General features: G+C 43.8%; 1 protein-coding gene across 1 annotated transcript; it reads left to right on the top strand.

Annotated features, from left to right (window-relative positions):
* The first annotated feature begins 751 nt into the window (after positions 1-751).
* Positions 752-23452, top strand: LOC108879560 (desmoplakin-like). The gene is given in 26 exon segments (XM_018670860.2): positions 752-1249; positions 2724-2817; positions 3636-3757; positions 3848-3998; positions 5833-5958; positions 6237-6296; positions 6384-6551; positions 6868-6972; positions 7111-7206; positions 7789-7914; positions 8228-8380; positions 8493-8647; positions 8734-8803; positions 8805-8861; positions 9090-9276; positions 9637-10064; positions 10191-10369; positions 11043-11181; positions 11542-11735; positions 12382-12544; positions 12653-12736; positions 12823-12930; positions 13090-13188; positions 13624-15450; positions 16523-16981; positions 16983-23452. Coding segments are annotated over 26 exon segments (11520 nt in total). The 5' UTR covers positions 752-905; the 3' UTR covers positions 22809-23452.
* Positions 23453-24989: the final 1537 nt, after the last annotated feature.

Genomic DNA, 24989 nt, shown 5'->3' with positions numbered 1-24989 from the left:
TCAGGTGGATGCATCACCTGTCCTCCCAGCAGTTTGCCTTGAAGCTCCTCCACAGCTGCAGATGTCAGGAGGAAAAACAAATAGCAATACATGTGTTAATTCATACAAATTTCATTTTAAAACATATTTCAAAGTTGTACGATGTATTTTGTGTCGCATATTCATTTTTAATAAATATCTTAGCTATGCAAGCAAATAAAGAAATTGTTCATGCTAACGCACACACACATTTCCACCTTCATACTTGTGAAGACTCTCAGTGACATGATGCATTCCCGCTCTGAACCCAAACCTCAACCATCACATCTACACGCCCAGCCCTAAACCAAACTCTAGTCTTAAACGTAAAGCCTAGTCTTAACTCTAAAAAAAATGTCCTCTTATTCTAAATTTACTAAAAGTGTCCTGACTTTCAAAAACATCCTCACTTCCCAAGATTGCATTTACATTTTTAAAATGTCCACAAATTTAGTTTTATTCTGTAAAATGTCCTCAGTTTATCAGTATGCTCTTTTTTAAATATATCCCCCTCTTTCCAAAATGTTTTCTTCTTTCACAAACTCTCTCCATATTTCTGTGAACTTTTCCAAGATATCCTAACTTTTAAAAAAATGTCCCCACAAAGATAGGAGTGCATCAACACACCCTCTGTGCCTCCAGCTGAGTTTGGAGGGGAGTGGTTTTTTGGCTCAGCAGGTTTAGGAGAGTCTGGAGAGGTGTGGTCATCAGCCTCCAAAAACGATCCTCCCCCGCCGGTTTGTTGCAGTCTGCACCGGAGAAGGGCCGAGGGACCGGGGCGGACAGGTGGAGAAAGAGAGAGGTAGAGAGAAAGGGAGAGAGAGGCAACTGGCCTGCGGTGCCCCCCTCCTCCGGTAAACTTCCACGGCTGCCGCTTCGTAGTCAGAATGAGTTTGTACGGGTCTCAGCAGGGCCTGAACCGCAGGATCGGGTCCAAAGGCGACCTGACCGGCGGGGGGACGTACCATTACGCGCGGAGCGAGGTCGTACACGGAGGCGGTAATGGATACGAGCCGTACATGGACGGATACAAAACCTACACCTTTTCAAAGTCCTCTACGGGCGGCATGGGAGGCGGAATGATGAGCGGAATGTCGGGCGGCATGGGAGGCGGAATGTCGGGCGGCATGGGAGGCGGAATGATGAGCGGAATGTCGAGCGGCATGGGAGGCGGAATGATAACCCAGATATCAAACAGCGGATTGATGACCCAGGTGGGAAGCGGCATGGGGTAAGAATGAATTTCTCCTGGTTAATTTTGTTTGTGTTTGCCGCGCTGCCACCTGTTGCCTCTGTCTCTGTGAACCAGGTGCGTTCGTTTTTCCGCGTTGCCCTCTCTGCAGGGAGGACGCGCGTCAGTCTAAACAGCTGGTTGATATAAAATATTCATCATGAAAACCTGTTTTACCCCAGTATTCATTTCAAGCACCCTGAGCAGATACTGTCCCAAAGCCAATTTACCAAGAAGATGCACGAACATCATTACAGGAAAATATTTCACAACAACCACTTTGATTGAGTTTACAAAGAGTTGTGTTGCTGTGCAGTCAAAAGCTGTTTGTTGAAGGAGTTACCACGCTACCATACCCTTAGATTACATAACTGATAATACACTGTGATAATGAAACAATGCTGCACTGTAATTAATGTCTTAACGATGACTTAAATCTACTGTGTTTAGCAGAGTTCAAAAAAAGTCATAAATCAGGTTCTTCTCTGCACAGCAACTTCCCTCCCCGGGAGAGAGACACTCACTTTGATTTATGGCTCACGATGAACTGTTAAGTTCCCTCTGCTGCTGCAGTCTTAACACTCACTCTTTATTTCAGAGAGCTTCCACACAATCAGGCACAGATTAAATATCTCCCTGTGGTATTTAAAGAGCACTTTGTTGCTCCTTTAAGATGAATCATAACAATGCTGGGCAGAGAGTAAAGACAGAGGAGGTCTAACAAATAAGTTTTAGATCCAGTAAAAATAGAATAAGGATGGAGGGAATGGAGAAGAATTAGACTTGCTGTTTGGGAGTTTTTCAAAGCAAAAGCCCAACAACTACAGATAAAGAGAGTGGGCCGATACATCAGCTGATGTTTTGATGGTTTGAGGAAGGTCTTTGTGAGCAGAAGCTTAGATGCTAAGTTTGGTGCCGAGGGAATAAGTGTGTGGACCTTCCTGTCCTAAAAATCATCCCTAATTTACTAATAAAGCCTATGCATGTGAACCCTATGATATAAATCAAAGTAAAAACAAACGAAACGCTTTGTTCTCATGTTTAGTTGAATTACTTTTTGTTAAAAGGTCTGATAGTTTAGGAGATGCTCGATCTGTTGGGCAGTTTCCTCTGTCACTGGGGCTTAACTGCATATTTATTTGATGGAAATGTACACTGTTATTTACAACTTAGAAACCACATATAAACTTCTTTCTAGGAAACTGTTAGTAAACAAAGTGACCCAGTGACTACAGTGATACCAAGAGGGTGTGTCCCACTGCATCTGATTCACAGGACAAGGTCCAGAACAGTGGTTCCTAACCTGAGCGTGCTGATCTAAATCTTGGAAATGTTCTTATGTTTTTCTGACTTTATGGAGAGTTTACTTTTTAATTCCTCTGAAATATTCAAACGAGACAATCTGAGGAGTGGAAAACCACTCTGTTGAAACTGATGGCAGCTGTTTCTGTGTTTACTCTGCTGCCCCCTGCAGTGGCTCCAGCCTCAGTGCCATCCACCAGAGGGCCATGATCCTGCAGGGCCAGTGCCAGGAGTACCTGAAGAAAGCCGAATACGCCCTTCAGTCTGTGAGTCATGATACGTTTTGTCACGCCATTTATTGCCTCTCTTCCTCCAGTCGTACAAGTAAAAGCCTGCCTCATTCAGGAGGTTTTTTACTCCACGAGAAAGATAGAGGACTCGGATCATGTTGCAGCTTCTCCTGTGCCAGCGGAAAGAACGACAGAAATGTTGTAAATCGATGCATTGGATGAGTAAGCCTTTAATGTGTCAGAACATGTAACAGAAACCAGGCTGATAGAGAAAGTATTTTGTTTATCTCTCTGTCGGATCTGTTTTTTGGCTTCAAGTGCAAGTTCAGCTGTCAATGAATCCGCTGATAGCTTCACATTGTCGGAGTGAGTTCTGCAAACAAACAGACTGCTCAACTCAGCTTCAAGTTGAGCAACTTCATTTGAACGATTTGTTTTCCTGCAAAGTTCACCACAAGTGCAAAACCCATCGTTGTATTCTCGAACGATGTGGGAGTGTGATTTACCGTTGGCGGCTTTGACCCCTCCTCACAACTGTGTGACTGTAGTTGAATGAAATGTGTGAAATACTGCACATCACTTTAATTTTTCATCCATCCCAAAGTCCTGAAATTATCCAGCTTCATGTTCTCTGTCTCGGAGTTTCTTACTCTTAGCTCTGCACCTTTAAACATAGACAGAAATATTCCCTCAGAAAACCAGATTTACACTTTGATTTTCTCTCTGCAGCGATTAATGTACAGCTTTTTATCGTCCATCTTTTTGTTGAGGCTCAGTCACACATAAAACAGAGTGCAGGTTAATACTACCACGATCCTCCTGTGCAGCTCCTCACGTGTGTTCATGTCTCGCAGGGTGGCGCCCCCAGTGATGCAGAGCGCTACATGGCGATGGCCAAAGAGACGATTGAGCAGCTGAAGGGCTGTGCGATGGATCTGAGACAGATGGGACAACCGAACGACAACGTAGTCCGGACGTAGGGAGGACTTCACGCTGACTCCTCTCTTTCCCCTTTTTTGTGACCAACCTGTAACTGAAATGTCCGTTCTCTCTTCTGAATCCGTAGTCTGGAGATCTGTAAGGACCAGCTGAAGGGGGTCCACATGGCCATGACAGGCAGCATGCAGAGGAGGAGGAGCACCAGAGGGAGCTCTGGAGGCTGGGAGGAGCCTGGAAGGAGCTTCCATGATGCTACGGGCTGGATTGCACAGCAAAAGGTGTTTAACGGATACACACTTAAACACACCCACACACACACAGCTACATTCCTAACTCTAACTAACCCTCAGCCCCACATGAGCTTAATTCTAACCTCAAACAGCTGAGTGAGGGTTATATTATTCTTTCTGAAAGGAGGTAAACAAAGGATTAAAAATACAATAGATGAACTAAGCATATTTACTCAAGCAGTGTACTTAAAGTGTATTTATGCAGTACTTATACTTAAGTGTTTATACTTCTGCTCCACTACGTTTCAGAGGCTTTTTACTCCACTGCATTTATTTGATAAATTAAATTACTAAATTCAAGTTAATAACACAAAATTTAACCAACAAATAAACTGATGTTTTATCATACAGCAAGAAAACGTCCAGGCTAACCAGCAGTATATACAGTCATTAAAACTAGCCCCGTATTTACCAGCTGCAACGGTAAAGTAATGTAGACATTAATGCATTTATATTATAATACATATATATTTTAACGTGGACCGTTCTGCTTAACACGTACTTTTACTTTTTGATACGTTAAGTACATTTTTTATATTTTAAATTAGTTCAAATTTGAATGCAGGACTTCCTCCACCTCTGCTGCATTATTGGAAATACACATTACAGACAATTAACAATGCAGTATTCAAAACAAAGAGCTGGTAGTGACAGGCGTACAGTCATTACTGGATGACAGGAGGCTCAGGTAAAACCATGCTGAAAATACAAAGGGCACAATCTGCACAAACAGGAACGTACGCAAATGAGCAGAGCTCTCACAGGAGCTTCCCTCTTGTAGCAGGTTCAGGCAGCGCTGGTGTCTGTGTGTGCACGCTGTGGGTCAGTTACAGCTTGAAGATTAACAGCTGAATATATAATGTATTCAGTATTTTTCCATCTGTCTTTCATCTAAACAATGCATCAGTCTTTATTCTGTCAGTGTAAGGAAGAGAGGGAAGGAGAGGGTGTTGTCTGGTAATGAAACCTGACAGACAAGTAAAAACATGGTCTGAAAACATGCATTTTAAATTCAAGGCTTTAAAATATCTTGAAAATGGACCTTACATGGAAACAAACAACACAAAAACATGTATTCAAAGATGTCGGTTTAGATTTTTTGGTGATGGAACGACCATTTTGTTCACTTTTCAATCGGACGTTGTTCCTTTAAACAAAGTGTTTGGTGTCTTAAGTTCAGCCAAAAACACCTTAACAATGTTGTGGTTTCTTTGCCACCTGTTTCCCTGGTGAGTCCATTTTCTGTTCACATCAAAAAGTCTGAAATATAAACTGCTGATAAACAGTGGCTAATACAGAGAGTAATGGTGTGAATACAGACCTACTTTTATGGCCTTTTCTCAAAGTGTAAAAGGGGTCAGTCATGACCAGAGGCTAGATTTTCTGTGGTGTGTCAATGTCAGTGAAGTGACTGACAGATCTCATTAAACCAGAATACAGTGTACACAGTTTACACAGGGTTTAGACATGAAGGCATTTCTCTGCTTTGTGTTGAAGTGCCTGCCATTAACAACAATACCTTTATGAGGAATTGACACAAAAACAGACACATGATTACACATATTCATAGATTTATAGGCGTCACTGCTGAGAAGAAATAAAAGATCTTTATTTTTTCATGTTTAATTTTCTCCTGGTAGATTCCTGAGATGTTTGGCTGAGATGTTGCTCATAAATTCACAGAAACATTCCTGATCTAACTTGTTTCTCTGCCATCACCTGCTGGTGTTATTCAGAGCATATCAGGCAAATGTTTGGAAGAATCTACCGTATCTTCTGGACTGAAATGTGACGGTTGTGAGTTGTTTTGTGTGTGTTTCAGCGTCTGATTGAAACTGCTCCCTGGGGAGACGACCCTGTAGCCATCGACCAGCAGCTCGTCAGCCATCAGAAGTTTCATAGCTCCATCCAGAGGAGCCCGGAGGTGGACCGAGCCAGGGACGACCTGGTGGGTTCAAAGTAGACACCTGTGTGGGCTACATTATCATGCACATTATCATTACTGGTTTGATGGAAAAATGAGAAGTGTGTTGCTGGTATAAGAAGTCCCCATAATCATTCCTTTGCTTGCATTTGTTATAATTAGATGTTCTCTATTAGACAACTAGAAATAACTTAAGAGTTGGGATGCAAGTACCAGACACACAAACATTTTTGTTTCATAGAGCTTCATATTCTTCTGTATTTATAAGATATCATGATATCAATATGATTCTCTTCCCACAGATTAAGAAAGGAGACAAGGCGAATCATCACGCTCTGGAACAGGAATGGGACAGTCTGCAGGTGAGTGGAGCTCAACACTCATCACCACCTGTCCTGTGTTTTCAGGTGAACTGTCGGCTTTGTATTTAAACTCGCTTTCCTCTGCAGCAAATGTCGTTCAGTCGGACCCAGCAGCTGCGAGAACTTCAGGAGATCCTTCAAGAAATATCCAGAGAGATCATGTGGGTGAACGACAGGGAGGAGGAGGAGCTGGTGTTCGACTGGGGAGACAAGAACATCGACCAGTACATCCCCAAGAAGCAGGAGAGCTACTCCGTTAGTACAACATACACGATATTGGTGGAGAAATCCAGTTAATGTGATGCTGCAGAAATCCATGTTTTAATTTCAGGGTTTTTTTAAAAAGCTGCATTCAAGTCGATAAACATTCCTGGAAATCCCATGAGCCTGAATGACACTAATTCCTTTTTGTGAAGTTAATCTGCATCTCATAAGGGAGCAATCATGTGTGGTAGATTAGATTTTTGGCAGCTGCAGTCAGTCATCCACTTAGAGCAAAGCCGCAGAGTGTTTTTCCTCCAGATGCATCCCCATGTTTTTCTCTGTGCTGAAACCTCCTCTTATATAACAGAAACTGATGAGTGCGCTGGAGGACAAAGAGAAGGACCTGAATAAACTGAAAAGCAAAGTGGATTCGCTCCTGCAGAACAACCACCCGGCCTCAGACAAGATTGAGGTGCGAACCGATCCGAATATCACGTTCTTACATGGAGAAAACAATTACCTGTGTTAACATGCATTTATAAGGGTGCAAGCAGGAGCCGTGTTCTTTTATATAATTTCAGCTTCCTTGTGTTTTTTGTGGGTTTTCCAGGCTTATAAAGACACCCTGCAGACTCAGTGGAGTTGGCTGCTTCAGATTACAAAATGCATCGACATTCATCTGAAGGAAAATGCGGCTTACAACCAGGTAACATGACAAAACACACAGCTTAAAGCTGCTCTAATCAGTCTCTTTATTTTACCAGTGGATGGAATGAAAACACCCGAGCTGCACGAGGCTTTTTAGTGACTCTCAGCTCATTAGTTTTATATCTCACTGCTCTCATCAGTGTCGTTTTTTGACGCTTTGATGCTCAGCTTTGTGCACACTATATCACATTACCACATTTATCAAATAAAGGCAAAAAATAAACAAGTAAATGATCATGAAAGTATCAAAAAGTCACTTTATCCGACAGCAATAGGTGCTGATTCCCTCCTGCAGATCCAACCATAACCCTCACATTAAAATTCAGCACAGTGGTGTTAATTGATTCCAAGGGAACCTGTGGTGTGATTAATCAGTCACTGTCACATCTCATCTCTGTCAACTCTCATCTCTTGTCATCAGTTAAGTTACCATATGGTTGTCTAAACAATAGCCTCACTCATTAAGAATAAGGCTGTGTGATCTCTCCACATCACCTCTACTCTTTCCCCTGAAAGTTATTATATTTCATTTATCTTCTAATTTATCTTCTCTAACATTGTGTGTGTGTTTTTTAAATAGTTCTTTAAAGAGGCCAATGAGACGTACAGCGCCCTGCAGAAGGAACACGAGACCGTTCGTAAGAAGTTCACCTGTGACAAGAACACTTCTCTGGAGAACCTCCTGGACCTCCTCAGGGGACTCGAGGTACAGCAGTTTCAGACACTGAGCAGCTGGGCTTCAGTGACATAATGCTGAAATGAAGCACAGATAACTTACACAGGCCTATTTTTCATGGTGTTTTTATGTAGAATGAGCTCTCAGTCGTGGCTGTTTTGTCCAGTTTTATAGACTTTTTTCTGTTCTGTTCAGCCTTTTTCTTTCATATTTTGTTTGATTTTTATTGGATTATTCTTTGCATCACTTCCTTTTTCTGTTTTAATGTGCCACAGAACAGCTGCAGTTTGTGATTATTATTGATTTGCAAACTAGTAAACTAACATTTTTTATGTATCTCCAGAGGGAGAAGGAGAAGATCATGGAGAACAAGAGGCAGGTTCAGCATCTGGTCAACAGGTCAAAGAGCATCGTGAGGCTGAAACCCAGAAACCCTGAGGAGAAGAGCAGCAGCCCCATCATCGTCAAGGCTCTGTGTGACTTCAAACAAGATCAGGTCAGTTTCACAAACACGTTTGAAGCCACTAGAGATTAGTCTGCAGGGAAATGATTGTCCTTCCTCAAACTTCAACCTGTGAGATCAACATTTTTTAAATTGTGCTTTACAGAAAGTGATCCTTAAGAACAATGAGGCCATCCTGAAGGACAACAGTCAGCGCAGTAAGTGGCATGTTACTGGCCCAGGAGGACTCGACATGTTGGTGCCGTCTGTGTGTCTGATCATACCACCACCCAATCCACTCAGCATCAGCCTGGCCAACAAGTAAGACACGTGGCTGTTCGTTCATGGTGTCGAGGGACAAATTAAACTGATGCAACTCTTAAATTTGCTCTCTGTGTTTTCTGCAGGAATGAGCAGTACTACGAGGCCATCCTGTCCATCTGGAATCAGCTCTACATCAACGTTAAGAGTCTCATCTGCCTGGCAGTACTGTCTCCTGGACATCAAACGCATCAACTCCCTCACCATCACCATGGTAAGTGATGAATAAACTCTCTGAAATCAGTCTCTGTTGACTTCCAAGAAACAGTACAGTGACTATCTCTGGGAACCTCCAGTCTTAAACTAAAGCCACAAATATCACAGTGTAATTGCACGACCAAAATGGTTTTACTTCGGTTTTTTGTTTGGTGAAACAAGGGTCTCTTTAGTTTCTAAGTTACGTAGACTTAACCATAATATTTGTGTGTGTTTGTGTGTTCAGTTGGCCAAGATGCGTCCTGAAGAGTATCGCCAAATTATCAAGAGCCTGGAGACTCACTACGAGGAGTTCAAACTGTGCAGCCACGGCTCCCAGATGTTTGCTGACGAGGACAAGAGGAGCATCGAGAACCAGTTCACCGGAGCCCAGGCCCACTATGACCAGCTGGTGGTGCAGCTGCCTACTTACAGTTAGTATTATAAAATACTGTATTAACAGTACATGCGGTATGTTCTCTTGTAAAGGAAAAGAAAATCTGAGGATTAAAACCTGTAGATACTGAAATCCACATGTAGGACCAGAGACTTTTTAACCATAAAGGTGTCACTTTCCATGTGAGCAAACAAGTGCAAAACCATGAATGCCTAAACTACAATATCCGCAGTTGTTTAATTATTGCATCCAGCCCCTCTCCATTGATTGCTTCTCTCAGCTTCCCTTTGAGTGTGTCCATTTGAATCAGCTTTAAACACTTTTGCCTTCACTCTAGTTTGTTCCTCTAGGTGTTTTTTCTCTTCCAATTCTAAAAACATATTGTGTCTACCCTCAGTTGCACAGCAGGAACAAATAGAAGTACAGCAAGCCGCCGAGCAGCAACGGCAACAGCAGCTGATTATAATACAGCAACAGCAACAACAAGCTGCTGCCGAAGCGGAGGCCAAGAGGCTCGAAGAAGAGGCCAGGAGAGCAGAGCTGAAAAAACAATCGGAGAAGAAAATGGTGGTGAATAAAGATCAGGTGATCAAGAAGGAGGTGGTGAAAGTGACCAAGGCGGAGTCGGGGAAGAGGAGGGTGATGTCGGGCGCCTCTGCGTCCTCTGCTTCTTCTGTCTCCTCCTCATCCTCACGCATCTTGTCAGAGCTGCACGCGCTCAGACTGAGGCTGGAGGGCGCAGAGGGCTCGCTGAGTCAGCACATTCATATCTGCCTCGGGGATGATGGAGTGCACGACTGTGGCCTCAGGATCACTCAGCTAGAGGTAGATACAAACTCACAAATACAAGAAAAACAGACAAGCATGTAGCATTAAAAACTTGTCTTATACCAAATACTTAGTCTCCATATTGGTTGAAGTAACTGCATTTGTGTGTATGTTTGCTTTTAGACGGTGCAACATGACATAGACTCGATGCGTGAGGAGTACTTACGTCTGAAGGAGCGTATCCTTAAGGAGCTGGAGGGCATGAGTGATTCAGACAAAGCCCAGTTCCTCCGCAGTGAGCTTGGAATCATCAACCAAAGACTGGGCAGTCTGGAGACCAGCTCCTCAGCTTACCTACAGAGGTACAGAACACAACAGACTCAGACTTAGATGTGTTGAGATCAAAGTCTCTTTCATTAAGAAAGTGCTGAGATTAAACAGCATCCTTCATGAACAAGATCCTTTGCATAAAACAATCAACACACGTACATATTTATTAATTGAAACATGCATACTACTAAAAATCTGTCTTTCCCAGTGTGTTATTATGAGAAACGTCTAATGCATAGTTATAATCTGTTTTCGTTGTAGTTAGCTTTTAATTCGAGTAAAGATGTCCAGTGGTTTAGAGAATGTGGAAGCAGCATACTTAACACAGTAATCCAGATAGAATAAATAAATAAACAAGCATTCTCGTATTAGAATTCAGTTAAGTTTATGAGCAAGATTTATATTAGAATATATACTTGGACTTTGGAAAAACTTAAATTACTTTAAGAGGCCTGGAAACAGATTGGTTTGCAGTAAAGCTAAAGACGTACAACATGGTATCATCAGCGTAGAAATGCACACAGCAGTGCTCAGTAAGTGCAAGGAGATATTTTTATGTATTTTGTTAGTCTAAAGTAAAGCAGGGCACCAAGTATTGATCCTTATAGGACACCCACAAATTAACAGGACATACATATATTACATGTAGCTCACCCACATCATCATAAAAAATAAATGTATCTCGTCTTTCTCCGTCTTTGTCAGGCTGCGGGCTCTAAGGGACATGCTGGAGAGTGTGGCACGAGCTGAGGACATAGTGAAAGTTCATGAGGCGAGACTCACAGAGAAAGAGACCACTTCTCTGTCACCCAGCGAAGTGGAGGAGTACATGTCGATCCTGAAGGTATTTTTTACGAGACATTTGTATTTTCACAGGCAAAAATGGCATCGCTCTGCAGCAAGATATTGGAGTTTTAGTCGATGTTAACATCTGTTACAGCTGTAGAGAGAGAATCAGTTGTGAAAACTTCCTGTGTTCTGCTTCACCACTCAGCTGCAGCTTGGACAGAATACCAGTGCATATTAGTGCATGGCTCAGCGGTCAGCCATCAGGTTGAATTAGGGAAAGCTGTTGTGAGAAAGCTGGGGAGTTCCTTTCTTTTTTGTGTTTAGTATAGTCCAACAATTCCCCTAATTGGGCGATTACTCTTATTACACCGGGGACACTTTTGACTGTTGTTTCCTGTGTGTTGTTGCTGTGTAGAATATTACAGCAGAGTTGGAGCAGAAGAAAGATGTTCTGGCCTCCATGGAGGCAGAGTTGGCCAAGGCGAGCCACTGGAACGGCCAGGTGGGCGGACCCTTCCACAGGTGTGACATGATGCTGTCAAGATACACAGAGCAGGTGGGACTGCTGTCGGACCGCTGGAGACGGATCCTGGGACAGATTGACACCAGGTATGTCTCTCTCTCACACACCTTTTTTATACCAAGAGCTGAAGTACGTTTTTGTCCTGGTAACTGACTGTAATCCCAACCTCAAGGTACAGGTACAGGTATGGCTCAGGGGCAGTGTGTCATATTGATGTCGGGATTTGGAGCCAGTTTCACAAAAGCAGTTTTTAAGCACCACTTACACGCAGATTGCAAATAGAGGCAGAATCACATTTAATTAAAAAAAGTTTCTTAAAAATTTCAGATACATTTGTGAGTTTTTCGAGGCTCTTACATTCTCATGCGTGAATCAGAAGTATGAAGTTTGTTTTGATTAGTGAAACTGACTCTATGGATTGCTGGACATAGCTATTGCTGTAACAATTTGTCATCAGAAAATAAATCAACAAGAGTTTCTCAGGCAAATATGCAAAACATTTGTGCAGTTTTTCTGTATATCACTGTAATAAATAGAGACGGCACCTTCAGCTCTAGGATGTACAGTGTTCACAGATTCTTTTTATAGGTTCAACGATTAATTGATTAATTAATTTGAAAAAATAATAGATAATTTATCACATCCTTAGACAACGAACAACCCTCTTACACCATCCTGTGTTGAATTACGTGGCGCTCTCTTTTGAACCTTCCCTTCTTACCTCTCGCTCAGACTCCAGGATCTGCAGCTGTATCTGCCTCAGCTGCAACACTACAAACAAACCAGCACCTCCCTTCTCGAATGGATTGAAGCCACGCGGAAAAAGCAGGATGCCCTGCAGGCCACCAAGATAGAGAGCGTCCAAGCACTAAAAGACCACATTAACGCCCAGAAGGTCTTCTGCTCAGCCCTTCATTGATGTTAATTAACTTGCTTACTGCGTTGGGAGTCTGTATTCTTGTCTGTTAAGTCATCTGACATCTTTATATTGTTCTTTTTCAAGGCACTGAACACAGAAATCAAGGCAAGAAGGGAGACAATAGAGGGTGTGCTGAAGGACAACGAGGCCTGTGTGCACTCTATCAAGGTAGGGACGTCTACATGCAATACATTTATTATTTTATTTTATTTTCCTGCTTTTATGACCACGTATCTATAAATGTTTCTTTACAGGACTATGAAACAGACCTTTCCTCTTACACATCTGGTTTGGAGACCTTGCTCAACATCCCCATCAAGAGGACAATGCTGAAATCCCCATCAATGGATCTTAACCAGGAGGTAACTGCACTCCCGCAGAACCCAAAACAGGGAAATCACTTTTGGCATGTTTTCTCGTGGATTAAAGGAAGGGTTTGAGGGGAAGAGGTAAATGCAGTTTGTATGTTTCTGTGAAACTCTGAGATGGTATATGAATTAATCCTTGAGTCTGTGTTCCAGGCTATAGAACTACAGACCCGTTACATGGAGTTGTTGACCCTGTCTGATGACTACTACAGATTCCTGGGAGAGTTGCTCAAAAACATGGAGGAGCTGAAGGTACTGCTCTTTGAATATTTGTGCCTGCTTCAGATTTTTAGTGATGGTAAAGTTAATTAGATTAAGTTACATTTTAAGTGAAATATATTTAGGTAACATTAAGTTGCACCTGCTAATATTTGAAATCGAACCTTCTTAGTTACTTTAAAGCTGCACTAATGACCACTGTTATATTATTATTATATAACAGTGGAGAACAATATTAATATATTAATTGCTTATAGTGACAAAACAAGACGCTGCAGTTTTACCTCAGCTGGAGAGCACGCTTCAGCCTTTTTCAGCTCATTGTTTTTGAGAATTGGACTTAACTCCAGCTGATTATAACATCGCTCCATGTCTGATTGATCTTTAACAATCTGGTGTTGATAAGGTGATGTGTCAATGTTTGTCAAAACCACCTCTGCGTTCATCTTTGCTTTGTCTTGCTTCCAGATTCGTAACACCAGGATCGACCTGTTGGAGGAAGAGCTTCGTCAGCTGAAGGAGGATATCCAAGACCGCAACGCCAAGAACAAATCGTTGGAGGATGCTGTGTCCCGCTACCAGCTGGAGCTGTCCCAGTCTCAGGACCAGCTGCTGTCGATGGAGGAGGTTAAGCGAAACACAGCCATGCAGTGCAGTGCCACCCGGGAAAGCCTGGATAGCACTCAGGGCCAGCTGGCAGACCTCAACGATCAGGTGGCACGACTCAACTACTTGCTTGAAGAAGAAAAGAGGAAGAGGAGGCTGGCGGAGGAGCGCTACACTCAGCAGCAGGAGGAGTATGAGTCAGTGCTGAGGAAGAGGCAGAAGGAGCTGGAAACAGTCAGCTGGTCCAAGGTGGAGCTGGAGAAGAGCGTGGCCAGTAAGGATCACGAGATCGAACAGCTGCGGCGTCAGCTTGCTGAGGAAGCGGCGAGGATTAAGGAGCTACAGAAGGAGATATCAAAGGTAAGGAGCCATTGCAGTGAGGAGATCAGTAAATTAAAGCTGAGCTACGAATCCCAGATCCATGTCAGTCGCACAGACATCCAGAGACTGGCGGCCCAGAGGGAGGAGGATACAGCTGAGCTCCAGATGCAGTATGACAGAATGGAGTCAGAGAGGAGGGATCTGGAGGAGGACCTCAGGAGGCTCAGGATGTCTTTCAGCCAGGTTGAAGAACAAAAAAAGAGGGCAGAGGAGGAAGCTCATAGTCAGCGTGCTGTTATCACAGAGGAAGGGCGCAGGAGGAGAGAGCTGGAAAGTGAAGTGGAGGGGCTGATACGGCAGAGAAACCAGGAAAGCAGCAAGTATAGAGAAGAGCTGGCTGAGGCCATGAATGCCCTGCAGGAGAAGACTGAGCAGCTAGCCTACATCAAACATAGTCTAGAAGAGGAGACCCGCAGGAGAAAAACCATAGAGGAAGGGCAGGATGTGCTTGAACAGTCTGTGGCCCAGCTGCAGGTTAAGCTAACTAATTCATCGATGGCTGCAACTCAGCTAAGGGAGTGTGAGGACGAGCTTGAGAAGATACGTTTAGAGCTGGAGAGGGAGAGCAGAGAGCGAAGCAGAGTAGAGCAAAACATGAGTAGGTTGCAGGGACGCATCAAGGACCTTCAGAGTGTGAGAGATGGACTGGAGAGTCAGGTGGAGAATCTGAGGAAGGCGAACCAAGAGGAAGTGGCAAGAAGAAGGCAAGTAGAAACAGAGCTGGACAAGACAACTGTGGCCATGAAAGAGTACACAAGCACCATCACTTCACTACGCCAGAGCCAAGAGCAAGCCAGCTCATCAGGAAAGAGAGCTGAAGAAGAGTGTCTTAGGTTGCAGGAAGAGCTGGAGAGAAGCTTGAGACAAAATAAGACCTCCTCAGAGCAAATAACACGCCTGAGCGCCGAGCTGAAGGCTCTGCAGCAGCAACTACTCCAGGAGCAGGCCCGAGTCAAAGAAGCAAACCTCAGGAATGAGAGCCTTTACAGGACCATAGAGGAAAAGAGTAAAGCACTGAATGCAAACTCAGTTGAGCTTCAAAGGCTGAAGGAGATGACAGAATCCCAGACCAAAGAGAGGCTGAGGATGGAGGAGGAGCTAAGGGCAACAAGACATGATAAAGAGGAACTCCTGAGATCCAACCAGGGAAAGGAAGATGAGCTCTCCTCCCAGATAACTGCCCTGGAGCGGCAGCTGCAGGCCAGTGAGCGCAGCAATGTAGACTACCACAACCTGGTCTCAGAGCTCTCCTCTGAGAGGGAGAAACTCAAGCTGGAGACTGAGAGAATACAAAAGCAGGCCACCGAGGTACTTGGAAGTTTGGCACTTGGTCCTGGACTGTTCTCATCTTTCCAAATCAGAGTCCTACTGTGGAACAATCAAGTAGCTGTCACTGCCTGTAGCCAAACTTTTGCTTGCATGCTAGAGCACCTGTAGATCCCATGTAGATGCCTCCCACATGGTAACTCTGATTTGAACACATACATCTGTATGTGTTTGAATAAACTTGCATGTCAGTCAACTTGCATGCAAACATCATCTGCGCCTCCTGACCTCCCCAACCCCACTGTGTCCCTCTGTGCTCTGTGCAAAGACGTGCAGTCTGCATGCTTTTTTGCCTTCTCTTCCTTTGCTCAGAATGATCAACATCGTTGGTGACATCGCTACTGCCGGCTCTCTGGTCTGATGCAGTTTGAGTATTTTTGTAGTATCTGAATGGTCTTAATGGACACATTTTGCAAATTTGTACAAACAGCACTAGTGTACACTTTAAATATCCACAATTTCTTAATCTCTTCTTGCAGTTTGAGATCAAGTCAGTCAAGACTGGCACCCATCTATCTATTGTTGCTGTTTTGCAAATTTACAGAATGTAGATGGCAACTATTCCAACCTAGACAAAGTCATAGATAAGTAGTTGGTCTGCTTATTTTGTAGTTGTAGCTGGTAGGAACAATCTAGTGTGAATATAGCTAGTTGCCTGCAGGATTGCGAAGGTTGCTTTCACAATGAAAATCAATTGATTTTTGAAATTTTATTCTCTTTTTCAACTGGATAATTTTCTTTAAATATTGACTATTGTAATGCCTTTACTCCTCAGTTTTGTAAGACATTGTCCTGTTTTCATGTTTTTTCTGGAGGGAATTGGTAATTAAGCTTAGAACTCTTTCAGTATTGTGCTGCTAGAAAAAAATTAGTAGAGTATATAAATATGTGTGCTGTCTTCCTTGATCCACCTCCAATGTCTTTTATGATATGATTGTATGTTGTGATGTAAAATGCAAAAAAAGTTTATCAATTTATTTATCAATGTATATCTGACTTGACTAACCTTTTGTCTCTGCTCTTCCTCTGCTTTTTTCCTTCTGTTTTTCTGCAGACAACTGCCATGATGCAATCCCTTCAGTCCCAGTACAATGACATTGTAAATGAGAGAGATGCTCTGTTGCTGAAATTGCAATTGTCAGAAAAGGATAGAGATCGTCTCCAAATGCTAGAGGAGGAACTCAGTCGCATTAAACTGTCCCTAGATTCTGAGCAGCGCAGTAAACAACGTCTACAGGAGGAGAATGAGAGGGTAAAGAGGGATTTAAGTTACTGGAAGGAACAACATGATAGCAAGAATAGCCTGATTAGGCAGTGCGACTCAGACAAGGAGCGTCTGGAGAGGGAAAGGAACTCTTTGAAAAGTGAGATAGAGAGGCTGATGAGGGAACTCAGGGAGCTTGAGGAGACATATAAAAATCGGCTAGCGGCCCTTCAGAAAGAACTGCAAGAGGTGACCATTGTCAGACAAACCATGGAGACTGAGCTGAAGAAAGCTAGAGAGCCCCCCACCTTTGGATGCCTCCTCTGTGGTTTTTGATGGAGTTCGCAAGCCAGTCACAGCAGACAAGTTGCTTGACTGTGGTGTACTGGACAAGCCAACATTTAATCAGCTTGCCAAGGGGCATAAGACTGTCCCTGAAGTGTCTGTTGACAAAAAAGTCAGTCTAAAAGGTACAGGCCCAATTGCAGGGGTGGTAATTGAAGGTCCAAAAGGTTCAGGGTCCATTGGTGGACCCCTATGCAAAATGACTCTAACCGAAGCCAAGAAAGAGAATCTCCTGCCACCAGATAGTGTTGACCTGTTATTGGATGCTCAGGCTGCCACAGGCCACATCATTGACCCGAGAACTAATCAGAAGTTGACAGTTGAAGAGGCATGTGATCAAGGGGTAATTGATGAAGAGGACAAAGAGAGGTTGCTAGCAGCAGAAGCTGCAGCTGTAGGATATAGTGGTCCTGGCACAGGCAAGCCCCTTTCAGTATTTCAAGCCATGAAGAAAGGAATGATTGACAAGAACACAACACTGCGTCTGCTACAAGCCCAGGAGTCTGTGGGGGGCATCCTAGACCCCATACTCAGTGTATTCCTTCCCAAAGACACAGCCATTGAGCGTAAGCTAATTGATGATGACATATGTCGTGCTTTGAGTAAGAGGCCTGAGCTCTACCTGGACCCAGAGAGTGAGGACGGTGTAACATATATGGCAATGAAGAGGAGATGTAGGGTAGAGCCACACACAGGCCTTCTGCTTCTTCCTGTCTCTGAGAAAACAGACCCCTCCAAAATTGTCTTTGATGGTGTTCGGAAACCTGTCACAGCCAAGCAGCTACTTGATTGTGGTGTACTGGACAAGCCAACATTTAGAGATCTAGAGAAGGGGAAAAAAACTGTTCCAGATGTGTCTGAAGACAAAAACATCAATCTGAAGGGGACAGGGCCTATTGCTGGGGTTATAGCAGGGAATCAAGGCAAAATGTCTTTATCAGATGCCAAGAAACAAATGCTCCTGCCTGAGGATTGTGCAGATTTGCTACTGGAAGCTCAGGCTGCCACAGGTCATATCATTGACCCCAGAAACAATAAGAAGCTGACAGTAGAGGAGGCATGTGCCACAGGGGTTGTGGACCTTAAAGATCGAGACAAATTACTGGCAGCAGAAGCTGCTGCTGTGGGATACAAGGATCCCAGCTCTGCCAAGCCTCTCTCAGTGTTTGAGGCCATGAAGAAAGGACTCATTGACAAGAAGACTGGACTTCGCCTCCTGCAGGCCCAGGAGTCAGTGGGAGGAATTCTAGATCCCAATCTCAGTGTGTTTCTACCTAAAGACACAGCTATCAAGCGCAACCTTTTAGATGAAAACCTCCACAATGCTCTAAAACAGAATCCTGCTTCTTACCTTGACCCAGAAACTGAGGAGGATGTCAGCTATGGGGCATTAAAGAAAAGATGCAAGACAGAACCACACACAGGTCTACTACTTTTGCCAATCACTGAGAAGCTAGACCCTTCAAAACTCGTCTTTGATGGAGTGCGTAAGCCAGTAACAGCACAGGAGTTGCTTGATTGTGGAGTCCTGGACAAACCAACGTTCAAGAAGCTAATGAAAGGGGAGAGAACTGTTCCAGAGGTGTCTGAGGATAAGAAGGTTGCTCTAAAGGGGACAGGATCAATTGCTGGTGTAGCAGCTGGACCTTTAGGGAAAATGTCCTTTACAGAGGCCAAGAAACAGATGGTCATGCCCCCAGATAGTGCAGATTTGCTACTGGATGCTCAGGCTGCCACAGGCCATATCATTGACCCCACCACCAATCAGAAGTTAACAGTAGAGGAAGCATGTGTCAGAGGAGTGGTGGACATTAGGGATCGAGATAGACTCCTGGCAGCAGAGGCTGCTGCTGTGGGCTACCGGGATCCAAGCACAGGTAAACCTCTTTCAGTGTATGAGGCAATGAAGAAGGGAATAATCGACAGGAAGACTGGTGTACGCCTGCTGCAGGCTCAGGAGTCTGCAGGGGGTATTCTAGATCCCAACCTCAGTGTGTTCCTCCCTAAAGAAACAGCTATGAAGCGCAACCTTTTGGATGAAGACCTCTCTTATGCACTAAAGCAAAGTCCTTCATGTTACCTTGACCCAGACACTGACCGTGATGTCAGCTATGGGGCTTTAAAGAAAAGAAGCAAAACAGAGTCACACACAGGCCTGACACTTCTGCCAATCACTGAGAGGAAGGACCCTTCCAAATTGATGTTTGAAGGGGTCCGCAAGCCCGTCTCAGCACAGCAGTTGTTTGAATGTGGAGTCCTTGACAAGCCAACATTTGACCAGCTAGTGAAAGGGGTGAAATCTGTCCCAGCGGTGTCAGCGGAAAAGATGGTCTTCCTAAAAGGTACTGGACCGATTTCAGGGGTGGTAGCTGGCCGTCAAGGAAAAATGTCATTCTCAGAAGCCAAGAAACAGAAGCTTCTTCCTGATGCTAGCGCAGATTTGCTGCTGGAGGCCCAGGCTGCTACAGGCCACATCATTGACCCTAAAACTAATCAGAAACTGACAGTAGACGAAGCATGTGCTAAAGGAGTGGTGGACATTGGGGATCGAGACAAATTATTGGCAGCAGAAGCTGCTGCTGTGGGATTCAAGGATCCTAGTACAGCCAAACCTCTCTCAGTGTTTGAGGCCATGAAGAAAGGACTCATTGACAAGAAGACTGGACTTCGCCTCCTGCAGGCCCAGGAGTCAGTGGGAGGAATTCTAGATCCCAATCTCAGTGTGTTTCTACCAAAAGAAACAGCTATCAAGCGCAACCTATTGGATGAAAACCTCCGTAATACACTAAACCAAAGACCTGCTTGCTATTTTGACCCAGAAAATGAGCGTGATATCAGCTATGGGGCTTTGAAGGGACGATGCAATACAGATACTCACACAGGTTTGCACATTTTGCCAGTTTCTGAGAAGTTTGATCCCTCCAAACTACTCTTTGATGGTGTCCGTAAGACAGTAACAGCACAGCAATTGCTTGAATGTGGGGTCCTGGACAAACCAACATTCAGCCAACTAGTAAAGGGAGAGAAAACTGTCCCAGACGTGTCTGTTGATAAGAAGATCTTCCTGAAGGGGACTGGATCAATTGCTGGTGTTGCAGCTGGTCCTTTAAGGAAAATGTCCTTTACAGAGGCAAAGAAAAAGAAAGTTATGCCTTCTAACAGTGCAGACATGCTACTGGATGCTCAGGCAGCTACAGGCCACATCGTTGACCCCAGAACTAATCAGAAACTGACAGTAAAAGAAGCGTGTGCCAGAGGAGTGGTGGACAAAGAGGATGAATCAAAGTTGTTTGCAGCTGAGGCTGCTGCTATTGGCTACAAAGACCCAAATACTAACAAGCTCCTATCAGCGGGCCAGGCCATGAGGATGGGATTAATTGACAGGGAAACAGCTCTACGTTTACTTCAGGCTCAAGAGGCTGTAGGGGGCATTTTGGACCCTGCCCTCAGTGTATTCCTACCCAAAGACGTCGCTAAGGATCGGGATCTCATAGATGACGGTCTATACCAGGCCTTGATTCAAAGTCCTGAGTGCTATCTGGACCCAGACACCCAACAACCAACTACCTATGTATCTCTGAAGAAAAAATGTAAAGCTGATCTAAGCACAGGTCTTTTGTTACTTCCTGAACCCAAAAAGGCAGTAACTGTCCAGGGGCTCAGAGGCCCAGTGTCTGTTATAGATCTGGTGGATGCAAACCTGCTGGGACAGTCTGACATGGATCAACTGAGCAAGGGTAGACTGACAGGCAAGGACATTGAAGACCGCTTGCGCTCCTACCTGAGAGGTTCCACCTGCATAGCAGGGGTTTATGATGAGGCTAGTGAAAAGGTGATGCCCATATATCAGGCCATGAAAGATGGACTGTTGCGACCTGGGACCACTCTGGAACTGCTTGAGGCCCAGGCCGCCTCAGGTTTTATAGTTGATCCCGTCAATAACCAGTATTTGACTGTTGGTGATGCCTATAATAAAAGACTGTTTGGGCCAGAGTTTAAAGACAACCTGCTAGCAGCAGAGAGGGCTGTTACTGGTTACAAATTGCCTGGTACAGACAAGGTTATCTCCCTCTTTCAGGCCATAGAAAGAGGTCTAGTGGAGAGAGGCCATGGTATCCGTCTGCTAGAGGCGCAGATTGCCAGTGGTGGTATCATCGATCCTGAACACAGCCATCGTATTGATGTGAATCTAGCCTATAAGAGAGGTTACTTTGATGAAAAAATGAACAAGATCCTGACTGATCAGGGTGTTGATACTAAAGGTTTCTTTGACCCAAACACAGAGGAAAACCTAACCTATCAGGAGCTTAAGAAACGGTGTATCATAGATAAGAAGAGTGGTCTAATCCTTTTGCCCATCGTGGACAAGAGAGAGGCAACTCTGAAGAACACTCTGAGAAAGAGGAGAGTGGTAATTGTGGACCCAGAAACAAACAAAGAGATGACAGTACGTGAAGCATATGACAAAGGGTATATTGACTACGAAACCTTCCTGGAGCTGTCCGAGCAGGAGTGTGAGTGGGAGGAAGTCACTATCACTGCCCCAGATGGTTCAGAACGGTTTGTTATCAATGACAAGAAGACTGGAAGACAATATGACATCACTGAGCTGCTTGAACAGGGAGTGATTGCTCAGTCAGATCTAAATCGGTACCGCTCGCGTGCCATCACCCTCACTCAATTTGCAGATATCATCACTAACAAGACCAGATATGGATCATCATCAGTATCATCATCATCAGCTACAAGGCCATCAGCAGCTTCAGCTACATCTTCAGTCACATCATCATCAACTTTAAGAACATCAGAAGCCTCAGTTACATCTTCAAAGATAACATCATCATCATCATCATCATCAGGCTTGTCAAGACCCTTATCACCTACTCTTGCCAAGATGACCACAACAAGAACCACAACTGTCACAGAACGAAGCGCCGCATCCAGCAGTTTTGGTCGCGACTCACCTGACTCCCTCAAACACATATCCAGCGTGTCTATCACTCTGAGTTCTCCCACTGAGGCAGTTGGTGAACAGGAACCCGTGGGTGCCATCTTTGACACAGAGACTCTAGAGAAGATTTCTATCACCGAGGCTCTAGATCGTGGTCTGGTGGATTCCATCACTGCCCAGAGACTGCTGGAGGCCCAAGCCTGCACTGGTGGAATTGTCAATCCCACAAATGGCAAAAGGCTGGGCATTCAAGAGGCCTCCCGCCAGGGCATAGTAACTAATGACATGATCTCTTTGCTCAAGCCTGCACAAAAGGCCTTTGTTGGCTTTGAGGATGTAAAAACCAGGAGGAAAATGTCTGCTGCTGAGGCCATGAAGGAGATGTGGCTGCCATATGAGGCAGGACAGAGGTTCATGGAGTACCAGTATGTAACAGGGGGGCTTTATGACCCAGAAGCAGGCTGTAGAAGATCCATAGAAGATGCTTTGAAAATGGAATGGCTGGATGGGAGATCAGCCCAGAAGCTCCAAGATGTCAGACACCACCAAAAGACCCTGACTTGCCCCAAGAGTAAACTTAAGATCTCTTACAAGGATGCTCTGGATAATTGCCTGGTTGAGGAAAGCACTGGGGTGAAGATGCTCCAGGCATCATCAGTGTCTTCTAGAGGGATCAGCAGCCCATACAATGTCTCGTCTGCCCCAGGGTCCACCACTGGCTCTAGGAGTGGCTCACGACGGAGCTCCCGCAGGAGCAGTGTGGACCTAGGCTCCCCCACCTCCTCACTATCTACTCGCTACAGTCATACTAGCTTCACCTCCTTCTCCTCCACCAAATAAATCAAGAAAGGAAAAGGTCCTGTATATGCATGCTGTTTCCTATTTTTAATGTTTGGAAAAGAACAGTGCTGAAGAAAGAAAAGTATGCATTGTGTATGAGGAGAAAATTTCAAGCTTAACATTTTAAACTCTTAAATTTTTTGCATAATTTTAGATTTTAGGTTTGGTGATGCTGTGCTTTTACAAATGCTGGTTCAAATGATCATAAGAATGAACACTATCAAGATATTTTTTGTGAAAAGGGACTCAAGTATTAACAGAAGTCATCTAAAAGTATTTGGATTGAAAATGAAGTGTATATTAATATAATTGTCGGTGCCCCTTAAATAGGCTTAGAGATGACGGCCAAACTCTTGCATACCCATATTTCAAATATATTTTTCAGAATCTCCATAAAATGTAATTTCTTTTCAAGCTTTGCATTGGTAAGATAACGGTGGTATCTTTACATTTATCTGACATAAAATTACGCTGTATGCCTATTTTGTGTGGGGAGGGATGCATGGTTGGGTTGCATATATTAGCTTTACTACTATTTTTTACTGAATCACTTGTTAACCACTAGTTTCTTAGTGCTTCCAGTTTTGTAACTGTTTCTGAGTATCTCACAATAAAAACTAACCTTTGAGTCTTTTGCTCATATAGATTCATGTCTGTTCTTATCTATGGTCAATTTCATGCAGAAGATATAATGTTCCTCAGTTTAGGTAGTTGATGTAACAACACACAACTTGAAGGGAACCTTTAGTCTTTAACATTATAAAGTGGTACTAATCAAAGATAAAACCCTTAGCTTATAATACTGAGACTAACCTGAAGGAGTGCATCAGTCAAAGCTCAGCTTTTGTAAGAGAAGAGGTACAGGATGAGATGAGAAGACCGAGAGAAAAAGAAAGAGAGAAGATGATGAAGGTGAGTGAGGAAGAGCAGGCCTAAATACCACAGAGATAAATGTTATTTGGTAATTACAGTGGAACCTATTGGCTCAATTTAACAGCACAAACCAGGAATAATTGTAGTGATAATTATATTATGGTGTATGATCATAATAAATCAGTGGTTTTCTGTAAAATCTAAAACACTTGAAATTGTTTCAGCACTTCATTTAAATTAGGATACTTTAATTATATGACTCACTGAAACTCATCACTCTGTAGACACCTGTTCATAGCTATGGAGCCAGTTTGAAAATATTACCACTGACCTAAACTCAAATTGTATGTAAGAGATTACATAATCAGTTTTCACCTGGGTTGTAACCGCAGTTAAACCACTGTATGACTGAGTTCTGTTAATGAACCATCTGATGATTATGAATGGAGATTATGTTGTTATGAAGTAGATTATATCAGCTGTTTTGTTTTCTTTTTGCAAACCATTTCATAAAACCTGAAAACCTCTGACTCAAATTCAGAGTCCAATGGAAGAAAATTGATTGGGAACAGCTAATCATCACTCTAGTGTAAATGATATGTTTTAATAGTATTTGTAGATACTTTACCTTTAAAACTTAAATTGTTCAGTGAACTTTTAACAACATCCGGGGTAGGAGTAATTTCCACCAATCAGAAACTTGCTGCTAGGCGGGGCAGAATCAGTCTACCAATCAGCGTGTGACTTCCGGCGTTGGCTAGCGTGTGTCGCCATTGCCCATGAGGAGAGCAGAACGGCGGAGAAACGAAGTTGTTAAAATGAGTGAAAATACGGAGTAAAACTCAATGTTTGAGTCGTCGCTATGTTGCTTTGGGTTGATAGCACTGTGGGAAACTTCATTTTGAAGAAGTCTGGACGCTAAAACAAGCGAGGCTGACTGGACGCTGAGCACACCTGAGTCGCGGAGGTAAGGCTAACGAGCTAACTGATTAGGGTCGAGTATTAGCATTAGCGTTAGCATTATCAACGTGCATTAGCGTTAGCAAGTGCGGGAAGCGTTAGCGGTGAGCGTTAGCATTAGCCGTTTCTTTTAGTTGTACTTTTTGGGCTTATTCGTTTTTTCACTTGTCTTTAATCGTGTGGTTAAGAGTGTGTTTGTGTTTCTGTGACTAAAACAGCTGTTTCTCAACTGAATATCCACTGTGACATGAAATGCGGGCCTCTAATGTGAACGGATAACACGCTATTAGCTTGTTTGCAGCTCTTGGTGGCTTGCTGTGTTTTTTTGAGGTCACTTTTGCCTGGTTA

The sequence above is a fragment of the Lates calcarifer genome, linkage group LG17 (genome assembly GCF_001640805.2).
Source record: "Lates calcarifer isolate ASB-BC8 linkage group LG17, TLL_Latcal_v3, whole genome shotgun sequence".
NCBI classification, from domain to species: Eukaryota; Metazoa; Chordata; class Actinopteri; family Centropomidae; genus Lates; species Lates calcarifer.
Note: the sequence above shows the minus strand (reverse complement) of the source record. Positions and strands in the feature narration are given on the sequence as shown.